This window comes from Alexandromys fortis, unplaced genomic scaffold (assembly GCF_014885135.2).
Source record: "Alexandromys fortis isolate MF-2015 unplaced genomic scaffold, M_Fortis_MF-2015_v1.1 scaffold_73, whole genome shotgun sequence".
Lineage (NCBI taxonomy): Eukaryota > Metazoa > Chordata > Mammalia > Rodentia > Cricetidae > Alexandromys > Alexandromys fortis.
The window spans coordinates 5,168,025-5,180,521 of record NW_026067959.1 but is presented as its reverse complement, the minus strand read 5'-3'; the positions used below and the strand labels follow the sequence as shown (position 1 = coordinate 5,180,521).

The window sequence follows — 12,497 nt, the reverse complement described above, 5'->3', positions numbered from 1 at the left end:
AGCTGAATGCTGGGAAGAAGAAGCGTGAAGTCAGAGAGACACCATCAGAGTCAAACATTCCGAAATTTGCTGGTAAGCCACTGTCACGTGGCAATACACAGATTAATAGAAATGGATTAAATTAATATGTAAGAGTTAACCAAATAGAAGCAAGAGCTAGTGGGTCAAGCAGTGTTTCAATTAGTAGTTTCTGTGTGATTATTTCAGGTTTAATGTAGCCGGGCAGCTGGGAACCAACAAGCGACCTCTCTACTACATTACTCATATGGTTTCACTCTTTTCAACTCTCCCCCTCCCACCCTGCTGGTCCCATTGCTCCCAAACAAGTCCCCGCAGCTTCCTATCATATGTACATCTTTTAGCTCTAGATTCTCCATAACAGAGAGAACCTAATATTTGTCTTTCTCCTTAATACCCTCCTATTTTTTTTAACAATTTTGCTCTACCCTACATGGTTCCGCCTCTACTTTACTTTCATGTCATTTGTCAATATCTATATAAATATAGAGATATCTTAATCTAGTTTCCATATACAAGAGAAAATAGTAAATACCTATCTTTCTGAATCTGGCTTATTTTGATTTACACAATGATATTTAGTTCCATTTTCCAGCAAAGGACATAATTTAATTCTCCTTTACAGCTGAAGAAAACTCCATTATGTGTGTGTATGTGTGTGTGCATGTGTATGTGTGTATGTATGTGTATGTATGTGTGTATGTGTGCATATATATGTGTGTGCATGTGTATGTATATATGTGTGTGCATGTGTATATGTGTATATGCTTTATGTGTGTATGTGTAAATGTGTGTGTATGTGTGTGTACTATATATTTTTAATCTGTTCATCTGATGAACATCAAAGCCAGTGTCATATCCTGGCTATTGTAAATAGTGTAGCAATAAACATGGATGTGTAGGTATCTCTGTACATGCTGGCTTAAGATCCTTCAACTCTATATGTCTATCCCAGAATGGTAAAGCTGCAACAGATGGTAATGTACCTGACAAGTTTTTTTATATGTACTTCTTTTTAATGTTTAAAATATTTATTTTTATTTTATGTGTATGGGTGTTTTACTTGTGTGTTTGTCTGTATACTATGTGCACATAGTCCTCAAGAGACATGAAGAGGGCATCAGATCCCCCAAATATCTGGACTCACAGATATTTGGGAGCTACTGTGTGGGTGCAGGAAATCAAACTTAGGTCTTCTGTAAGAGCAACAAGCACTATGAAGCGCTAAGCCATCTCTCTAGCCCCACCTTAAGTTTCATGAGGGACCCTTACTCATTTCTAATGGCTGTACTCAAACAGTCTCTGTAGATTTCCTTTCCTCTACACCCACCAGACTGACTGCTAAGATTTCGAGCAACACTAGAAATCTGAAACGTGATGGTGATACCGTGCTTGTTTTAGATGACATTAAATTACTAACAGCGTCACCACAATACTGTGATGTTTATGGGAATAACTGTCAACTGTCTCAGAATTTACCATAAAACAATTAAAAACAAATGCCTCATTATGCTTAATATTCTTAATTGTTTTATTCAACTTCCAGGGTTCTTATTGGTTCTCCTCTAGTTGGTCAACCCAAAGCAAGAACCGGAGATGTCTATAAGTGCCCCGTTGGGAGAGAAAGGTCAATGCCTTGTGTGAAGTTGGACTTACCAGGTATGTTAAATCAAATAGTCCATCCTAACTCATGCCCATAGTTTCACCGAAGAAAATAAACTTTCAAGTGACACAAAATATTATTTTATCAATCTAAAAATATAAAATATGAAAATAAAATATTAATTTATCAATATAAAGTATTAAAAGTAATAAATCATTTCACAGTTGCTGTCTAAAATTCACAAATAATAACGCCATGGATCCCTCCGCCCTCACTTGGTTTCTGTACTGCATTGGGAAACAATTCGTCGAATCCAAATTGCTTACTCCTTTTGTAACTTTGCTTCTTACCATTGTTCAAGATTTGAAAACAAGCAGTTTGCCAAATTCTGTCACAGTCCTCCCACAAAATGCAATTTAGTTTCTGGGACTTTAAGGGAAAATGAATGACAAAAATTACATTAATTCGATTTATTAATAGATATTTTAAAAATATGAGATATAGCTATGTCAACATAGCTTTGTTTTGATAAAATATCACTTTGGTTGTAGTATGACTAGAAAATTCCTCCAAAAGTTAGAGAGGATTTAGAATTCGTTCAGTATCTGTGCAATACTAAAATGATGAAATTATCTATATCCCCACAAGCTCACTATAGATAATGCATGTTTCTCAGATCTCTGGCTTTCAGTTTCTTATTTCTTTCTTCACTGTGACTATTTCTCCTGTGCATGCATGAGCACAGGCTAGCTGTTTGACCATCCCAGCCTGACAACGGCAGCATCAAGTATGCCTTCAACGTCTGGTTTGCTACCTTTCCTTAACACTGGATTAAAGTTTTTGGCTTCTCATTAGTTGTTCATACTTTTGCAACACAAACTGCACTATATTTTTAGTTATATGTATAGAAACTCAGTCTTTTATGTTCCTTTGAGCGGTATTAATTTTTTAAAATATTAACAGTCAATATATTTGGCAGAGAGCACTCCCAGTTATTTCCTGCTAGGAATTCTTAGAGTTCTATTTGGTTCTTTTCATTTTCACTAGGCTGTGTGGACTCTGCTGTCCACATTGCCTATCCAGGCAATCCAGATGGATGGACAGAATACATAAACATATAACTGACCTCTTATGACTCCTATTCAAGATACTCCCTGCTCTTTTTGGTAAATTGACCCTAAATTTCTCCCCTCATTTTCATCAAGACAGTAGGCCTGGGACTCCTGTCTGAGTTTTATTACCTAATAGAGTCTTTCTTTTTTTTTTTCACATGATTTGATTTTATTAAAACCTTGCAGGTGTGTGGGGAAATTTGAACAAACGAAAAACATGTCTAATTAAAGTAATTGAAGTCATGGATTACTAGCTGTCCAGATAAAGCTGTTTCTGTCTTTAAATGAATTAAGTGTTCTCTCTCTCTCTCTCTCTCTCTCTCTCCTTTTTTCCTTCTCACCCCTCCTTTTGCTTCTCCTTCCTTCCTCCTCCTCACTTCCTCTCTTTTCACTTATCTTCATCTCCTCTCTCCTTTCAATAGAGTCTTTCTTTAGAAAAGAAAAAAAACAGAATGAAGCACAGATCCAAGGAGTCCAGCCTCAGTTTCTACTTTCCCATGTTAGGAGTCTTCTGTAGCACCTGCCAGCTTGAGGTCACTTCCCAATGCCTTCAGATGGCTGGTTCCTGCTTCTTCCTCCCCCTTTTTAAAATTTATCCTTCATTCCTTTAAACCAGAATAGTTTTTAAACTAGCCTGGAAATTTTAACACTAAGAAACATTTCAATAGCCTCTAATTGTCCCAGCAATACGGTTCTTAGACAGCCCTCATTTAAAGTCCAAATACAGGTCATTTGATACCAATGTACATAGTAGCCTAATCTGCAATGCTTTCATTTGCAGGTCCTTTGACCCATAATGCTTTGTCAAGGCTTTTGTATTATGTTAATACATAATACAAAATAATTATGTAATACATAATACAAAATAATACATAATACAGGGCCTTTGCACAAATATTGCTTCTCTGGTTTTGTGTCTTTATGGTATTTCCCTGTGTGTGAGCATGTGTGTCTCTGTGTCTGCGTGTTTCTTATGCTTTTCTTTTGGCTCTTGCCCCTCTGTTTGTTTTGTCCTATTTCATTTTGTTTGTTTTGTTTTATCTGGCCTTATCTAATTTTATTACCATTCTTTAGATTCCTGTTTGTTTTCCAGCGAGAGAAAGAAAAGGTGTGGATGGAACAGGAGGCCCAGAGGGTCTGGGAGGAGTTGGGCGAGGTGAAACCGCAATCAGAATATATTGTATGAAAAAAAAATCTATTTTCAATAGAAGAAAATTAGAAAGGAAAAAGAAGGATGCTTTCAAAGGAAGACAGACCTAATGCTTGAACAAACCCCGGTTCTCAGAACAGGAAGTGAGACAGACCATGTAGGAACCTGTTTCCCCATTGACTGTGAGCCTGTAGGCAAGAATATGTGCGGACATGAGCCAAGCTAAGAGTCTTCCTTAAGCTTGAATCATGCTGCTTTCAAATATTTATCCACTTCTCTCCAAGCAGAATTTAAAAGTCTTCACTTTTGATGTCCATTCTTATTAGTTTTTTACCACGAATGTTTTAGCAGCGCTTCCTGTCAGTTTTGTCAGGTTGGAATGCTGTGGGGCCCAGCATTCCTCTTTGGAACATCCAATGAAGTCCCTTCACCATATTTCCTCCATCCAAACTTCCGGGACACTTCTCTATTCTTGATCCAGCTTCTTTGCAGCTCTCATGACGTCCCTATGATATTGAAAGTCACGATAAAGAGATTTTGTTGGATTTTCTGTTCTATGCATATTCAGTTTTCCTCCCAGGGGTCAAATTTTGCCATTGGTTGTTTATAACGCAGAACATAAATTATCTCTGTACTCTTAAGAAACTCTCACTAATGCATTTGTTTCAGTTAGCAAAAACATGTGAAAACCAATCCCGCGTTCTCGTGGCCCTCCTAGTTCTGCATTCTTTCGAGGTCCAGCCAAACTATTTGAAACAGTGATAGAGACAGAGTCTCTGGGCCACCAGCCAGCTCTTCAGCCTTGACTTGTTCATTATATTCCCCAGTGCCAGGAAGTCTATCTAGCTGAACAAGAACAAGAATGCGCTCTGAGATGAGCAAGGCAAATAGAATGTTTTAATGAGGAGACACATCACTTCATATGATGTTACATTTTTCACACTCATGAAATTCTGCTCTGTTTTGTAGTGAACACATCAATTCCCAACGTCACAGAAATAAAAGAAAATATGACATTCGGATCAACTTTAGTCACCAACCCAAACGGAGGATTTCTGGTGAGAAAGAATAGAGTGATATGTTTTATAAAAAATGGGAATGTAGTTGTGTATGTCTTTGAAACTTGTTACATGAGGTTCAGTTTTAAAGGGTGTTGTTTTTTATTGTTTTAAAGGCATGTGGGCCTTTGTACGCCTACAGATGTGGACATCTGCATTATACAACTGGAATCTGTTCTGACGTCAGCCCTACATTTCAAGTTGTGAACTCCTTTGCACCTGTGCAAGGTACACATTTTATGCAACGCTCCTGCACCTTGGAAAACATGAGCAACAAGTGAGCTCTAAGTATACACAAGAGCATACCAGACGGCTTCTTGGTTTTGTCATCTGCTCGCATTACCAACTTGGGCAAATATTTGCTTTGCCAGTATATAACCAAACTTTGCTCCTGTTTTTGGAATTGCTATTAGTGTAAATAACCTTGCTAATCATGTTTAAACTTTGTGGCTAATGCTGTCAGGCTGCTTTGTTTAAAGGGTGAATCCCTTTGAGGAGAATAACTTTTCTGGGAATGTACAGAATAAAAACAGTATCAAACCGGTGATGAGAACATTCTCAAATGGGACATGCATATCATTAATGAAAATAAATTAGAAGGCCGGGCATGGTGGGGCACACCTTTAATCCCAGCACTTGGAAGGCAGTGGCAGGCAGATCTCTGAGTTCAAGGTGAGCCTGGTCTACAGAGCTAGTTCCAGGACAGCCAGGGTTAAACAAAGACACCTGTCTCAGAAGGAGGGTGGGGGTATCACAAAGTGATTATAACCAAGTGCAGTATTTCTGACTTCACTTATTCTTTTTTCTAAAATAATATAAAAACAGTGGGTCCACTTTGTATAACATCAGTGTTAGCTTTTAATATGAGTTTCTTCCAGCCAGGAAAATACTTTACTTACTCCGAAGAAGGTAGATTATAAGCTCACACACCACTTCTTTCTGTCGTAGAATGCAGCACTCAGCTGGACATAGTCATTGTTCTAGACGGCTCCAACAGCATCTACCCCTGGGAGAGTGTGACCGCTTTCTTAAATGACCTTCTTAAGAGGATGGATATTGGCCCTAAACAGACACAGGTGTGTGACTCCACATATTCATTTCGGTGTTTTAAAACTAAAATCCAGGGTTTTGGACTGGTCATGTGTTTGGGTAACTCCCTTAAACTAGATGTGTACTGTTTATATTTGTGAGTTAAATTGAATCAAAGTGATTTTGACTGGGTGTGCTAAACCATGCCTTTAATCACAGCACTTGGGATGTAGAGGCTGGTTTATCTTTGTGAGTTCAAGGCCAGCCTGGGTCTCATTGCCACTTCCAGGCAAGCCAGAGCTACACAGGCGTCCTGGCCTGAAAAAAAAAAAAAAAAAAAAAAAAAACTTTTTTTTTTTAAAAAAAAGATCTTACTTTTTAAAAAGACAAAAAAAATCAGATTTTTAATAAAACATGATATTCTGAAAATAAACTAATAAAAAAAACAAAAATAAAGAAGGATGAATTTTGTCCCTATTTTTACTTATGGAAAAGAACATTATTGTGGATCCTATTTACCAAACAGAAAATGTGAACACCAATCTTGATGCAGCTTATCTCTGTAGATCTCTGTAAACTGACAGTTTAACCCTTTGGTGGACTCAGAGCAAGGTTTCAACATTTGGAGAAATGAAATGAAATCTCAGAGGATTTTCATGTTATAGTCACCTTTCTTATAACAAATGAAGCGTGTTACTAATTGACCTCCAGCTACTCCTTAAAGTCTGTTTTCCATGTTTTAGTCATTTCTGTCCCTAAATACAAGGAAATATATCCGGCTCTAGCCACAGAAATAGTTGCTATTTTCTGGTGTACAGATTCTAAGCTCATTGCCTTTATAGTCTATAAAGGAGGTGAACTGTTCATACCTCTCTTCCACCGCAGATACTGAGTTTGTGTTGAATTAATATAGTGTCTATACGTTTACCCATTCAGATACCTTTAAAAAAAAAAACCCACATAGATGCAATGAGTAACAGGCAAGTAAGCTGTTAGGGTGAGCTCAGGGCTTAGGAGGCTCAAGTCAGCGCTGAGGTCAGAGTTGAAAAGGTTGTGGCACAGTAGGGCAGTGATAGGTGAGCACAGGAAGCCTTAGGCTTTGTGTTTCTGCTGACCCCGTTCTTCCCTCCCTTTTTCCAGATGGCTTTGAGAGAAACTTCCGAAGCACAGACAGAGCTGTCTGATGACATCAGTGTTTATCCTGTCTACATTAAAATTAGGACTTAAGTTATACACGTTTACAAATGTGTCTCTGCACATGTGTAGAGGCTTAATCTGTTTCATATAAATACATATGTGTTTATAACATATATTATATTGTATACATACAATTTACCAAAGAAATGATGGTAGAATAATTTAAATTGGGAATGAAACCTTAAATGTGAACTGTTTTGCTGTGTTCCAAGACTGGAAACTCCCTAGGAAGTCATACTAGAAAAGTGATATTACAAATACCCAACTGGAACGTCTTGAAATCAGTTAAAGAAACTAGACTTTTAAACAGGGTGGTGGTGGCACATGCCTTTAATCCCAGCACTTGGGAGGCAGAGACAGAACTCTGTGAGTTCAAGGCCAGCCTTGTCTACAAGAGCTAGTTCCAGGACAAGCCCCAAATCTACAGTGAAATCCTGTCTTGAAAAACAAAACAAAAAGAGAGTAAAAAAAGAAAGAAAGAAAGAAAGAAAGAAAGAGAGAGAGGGAGGGAGGGAGGGAGGGAGGGAGAGAGAGAGAGAGAGAGAGAGAGAAAGAAAGAAAGAAAGAAAGAAAGAAAGAAAGAAAGAAAGAAAGAAAGAAAGAAACTAGGTTTTTATCTACCACAAACTATAAATTTTCCTCCATGTGGCTTTCAGCATGTAATTGATCTTCTCAAGTCTTAAACTAGGAAAGGATATTGTACCTGCACAACTGTTGACTTGTTCTTTCTTCAGGTGTATATTCCACCTGAAACCCCCCATAACCCCTGTTCTTTCTCACCTTGGTTGATAAAATTTCATACAGTGAAAAAAAATAAAACATGGGAATCTTTAAAGTCACAGAGTTTGTGTCAAAGTATGAGAAGTTCAGTAATGGTTCCTAGTCACTTGGCGGACTCTCGCAGATCAGAATAGGATGCTTGGAAAACTGAAGTCCCAAGATTTTGCTCTCTGAGACCTTCAGTTCTAGGAAAGTCTCTGAACAGGTCCCATCTGCGTCTATTTAGCTTATCACTCGTACTCTCCTGTCCCAGGGTCACTCTGTGTTCCACAGTGTTCCGTTCCCTCTGCCATCATGACTAATAAAGAAGGGCTTGCTCACAGTCCCTCTCTCCATCCCATTTTCCCTGTTCCTTGTGATGTTTCCTCCCTCACCTACTTCGTCCACCCACTTTTACTGTCTTAACCCATCTTTTCATCCCAAGCCTTATAACATTCTTAATTTCTAATATTGTCTAGGCATCAGAATATTTCAGTTTAATTTTAACTCCAGTGGTTTATTTCACCATAAAAATATCTGTAGCTGTTTATGGAAGCCAGGTCAACTGTTTTAGAATAACCATCATCGCCTCCCTGAAGAGTGGTGCCAAAGACTGGGGTTTGGAAATAGCAATCACATACTTACACATTCAATTTACACTTTTATATGTTTTGCACGGTTAGAACTGGAGTTAATTTGTCTTAGCATTCCCAGAGGGACTACTCTGCTTGTACAGCAGGGGAAATTCAGCTTGCTAGGGTGGGCTTCAACGAGTACTGAGTCTTCCTTGGATGGAACAATGACACTACATAGAGGAATGGAGGTCAGTCCTCGAGAGCCAGATGCAACAAGTCAGTGCAGGTAAATGCACTCACTATGAAGCAAAGGATAGAATCAACTCACTTAGTTCCATTCCACAGATATTTCTTTCTGCAACATTATCCCCAGTGTCATTTGCAGTATCATCTAGCTCTACCCAAGATGACCTGGTTCCTAAAGAGAGAAACTGAGCAGGTTATGGTTGTATGTGCCCGTAAGCCCAAAACCCAGGAGACTGAGACAGGGGAGTCATTGTGACTTGAGGCCAACCTGGGCTACACAGGAAGTTCCAGACTAATCTGTGCTACACAGTGAGATATTGTCTCAAAATATTAATTTAATTTACAAAAATAAAATAGAGAAAATGACTATAATTCTGAATTTACACAGCACATTTTGCTTGTACCATGCACAGTGAAGCCTAACCACAGTGGCTCATTTATTTATTCGGAATAATTGGTGAATGTTTGCTCCGTGGCAGCTCAGTGTGAGGGCTTTGTTATTGTGGGGGAAAAAGAGGCGTGACTATTGCTTCAGTGGGACTTCTGAGGAATGTTCCTTCACACACACCTTGTGGAATTCCTGTCTCAAAATACCAGAGGTGCTTGGACTACACCCCAAACTTCCAGAATCAGAATTTGTAAAGCTGTAGTGAGAACATTGAAGTTGAATCTTATAGGATTTTTAAATATCTTAAAACTTTGGAAACCCTAGTTTAATGCTCTATGCTCATATTGCTGTCCATATTAGCCTCTTTCTCTAGATTACAGTCAACTCAAGAGCACAGCGTGATTCAACTACCCCACATTAGTTCACCACTCAGCTGAAACAATGAACTTTAGTGAATAGTTGAGAAATACATGTGCACAGCACAACATTTGCTCTGTTTTTCTCAGATGGTAAATATTTGATGAGATATTTTTTGCAGTTGGCACTTTTAATTTTCTTCTCAGCATATTAATTTAAATTTGGTTGTTTATACTGTCTTCATGTTCTGGTTTAAGATATATCAATGACTAGTTTCATAAACACTTCTCTAAAGTAGAAGCATTTAGAAGGACACATTAAGCCAGTTACATCTGCTAAACATTTAATAAGACATTCAGTATGACATTTTAAACTCTTAAAAAATTGATCTCCTTTCAATAGATTCAAAAAATCATTCATTTATATAAAACTTAGAAAAATATTTCCTCCCCAAAGATAGGAACTGAAAAGTATGCTAATATCTCATGTGGTCTCAAGCAAATCTTTTCAAACATGGAAAATTTGTTTTGACAACCATTTATTTTCAGACTGATTACAAATGCAATTTAAAGAAATTTGATTCATGGGTTGCTTTGTTTTTGTTGTGATGAAACCATTCAATTCTTACTGACTTGCAGAATTAGCTCCTAGAATTCCCCTTCCCTTTTCTTACCTTTTACCTCCATTCATGAGAGGAACAAAATATAAAATGGTTTGTGTGAGAGAGTTTCCAGAAGCTGGAAATCCATGCAACTAAGAGCAAGCAACTGATAACTCTCAGGCATCTGATATTTATCAAGGGTATAACTGTATGGGGGATGGAATTAAGGGGCTGGGGTGATGGCTCAGTAGGTAAAGTTTCTGTGTTCAGATTCACCCGACCCCTACAGTGATCTTGACACATGCTCCACTAAGCTTGACAGTAGTTGTGATGTGTTTATAGAAATGGAATACACAATGGGCTAACACCCAAGGTACCTGTGACACCAATAATTGTGTTTAGTTATTGCCAGTCGAGTCAAAGCAGAGATGGCTGTATTGGGATCTGCCTTTCTTCCATGAATTGGTTTAAGTGTGTGTGTTTCCTGTGGATCAATGCTGGTCAAGCACTAAGATCCAGCATGAGGTCATTTTAGATTCTCTCTAAGAAACTTCTAGAAGTGAGTAGAAACACCTGCTGAGAAAAGCAGGAGTCTTCTATCTTCACTAGGAACAGAGGTCATGAGATGCAGGTAGCTCAGGGTGAAGGTAAAAGTGAGACATCTCAACAAAGGGACCCACAAAAAGCAATAGACAGCTACCAGACCCCAGCTCATCCTAGAACAGTATCAGTCAGTTGAGAATTTGTCTTCCCAACTCTATCTGGAAAGGTCAGAAATAATGATCCACAGCCTAAGTGAAACAAGGGGAAAGGCCAGTAAAGGAAAAGCAGGCCACGCCTCTTCCTTAACTGCCAACTTCTGACCTCCATCAGTAGAGGGAGGAGAAAGGTTGAACCTCAAGAGAACTTTGGCATTTTGTCTTAACTTTGTTTTAAGCAAGATAGAGCCAAGTAAAATAGTTGCTACTTGATTTGTTTCCCCTTTGAACTTACAAACACAGTGATTTCATGCAAAATTATAGTATTTTTTTTAAATTAGACATTTTAAGACAAAGAATTAGAAAAGGCCTGGAACATCTCTTTGTTCATCCAGGGATAACAAAAGCACTTCACTTCAAAAGGAAGGCTGCAGGCAGGCTGTGAGGTTTTGTTTTCTGTCATGACTACAATTACATTTAACTCTATGAAGAGATTAGCAATGCCTTGTTTCTGTGGTTACAGATTCATCATTTGGTAATTTCCAACAATGAAGAATCTCGAGCTATGAAACTTCCTTCAAAAATCACACTTATTCCAAAAATTCAAAGAGAAATGGGGGAAAGAAAGGAAGGAAGGGAGAATACAAACAAAAATCTTGTGTGAATATCGTCCTATAGCAATTTGTAGACATTAGGTAAATGCATCAAAATGACGGAGATATCACTTTAATTAGGTACTCAAAATTCCCTCCATGCTTCCGCGTGGCCACATTAAGACTTTGCAAACATAGTCAGGGAAATTTTGCCAACCAATTTTTTTTTTTTTTTACCTAAGGCAGAGTAAAGGCCATAAAATTGCCTTTTCAAAAACCCACCCATAAAAACAAACCTGAAATACTTGGAGCTTGCCCATAAAAGATATGATGGTATAAACATTATGGAGGTCTTATTGATCCTCAATACCTAAGCATAACATTGTTTTGAATAATAAATGGGAAGGATGTAAATATGTCAAAAACAAGTGCATTACCCTAAATAAAACCAGTAAATTGTGAGGCTTGATATAAAAGTGAAATATACTAATGGAACAATGTCTAGATTGTTCCCATCAGGAGTGCAGCGTGGCACTAAACTAGGCAAAATGAAAGAGAGAGATTAATTAAATTTTAGGAATATTATTTATCTTTCTTTTTACGGCCCATTTTATGGCCATTTTCCTAGGAGCCTTAAAAGTGGCACCTGATTCATTGGTTTTATGTCCAAAATGAAGCCTGAGTGAGTCCTCCAGCCAGTGCCTTGCCAATCAGTAGAATTTCTGCAAGTGGTATACGGTAGGAGATGACCCTTCACCCCGGCTTGTCTTTTGGTCTCCGTTTTCCCCATCCCTGTTCAACATGTACTTGAATAATCATCCCAAAGGAAAATTCAGATAATTTCCTCACATAAAAGTCCACTTTATTTGCCCTTTAAATAATGTGCAGGCTCCCCAGGACACATAAAAGCAACTGACAACCTGACCACAGTCATCTCTAGTGTGTCTTGTTTCACCTAGTGATGTTCACCTCACTTACTCTTTGGACTCTCCTTGGTCCTTCTCTGCTCTGCTTCTAGTGTGTGCGACTCTTCACATTCCCTCCCTCTGAAACACCATCTGCCATCCCAGCCTTGTATACTAGGTGGACTTCTTAAATGTCTTCCAATGTCCC

At 38.2% G+C, this 12,497-nt stretch overlaps 1 protein-coding gene across 1 annotated transcript in view; it reads left to right on the top strand.

Moving 5' to 3' along the window:
• Itga1 (integrin subunit alpha 1) overlaps nt 1-12,497 on the top strand; it is a 142,828-nt gene that overhangs the window by 61,267 nt on the left and 69,064 nt on the right. Inside the window, exons 3-6 of the mRNA XM_050152810.1 lie at nt 1,565-1,677; nt 4,853-4,941; nt 5,058-5,169; nt 5,890-6,017. Coding sequence (XP_050008767.1) covers nt 1,565-1,677; nt 4,853-4,941; nt 5,058-5,169; nt 5,890-6,017 — 442 coding nt within the window. The remainder of the gene's footprint in view (nt 1-1,564; nt 1,678-4,852; nt 4,942-5,057; nt 5,170-5,889; nt 6,018-12,497) is intronic.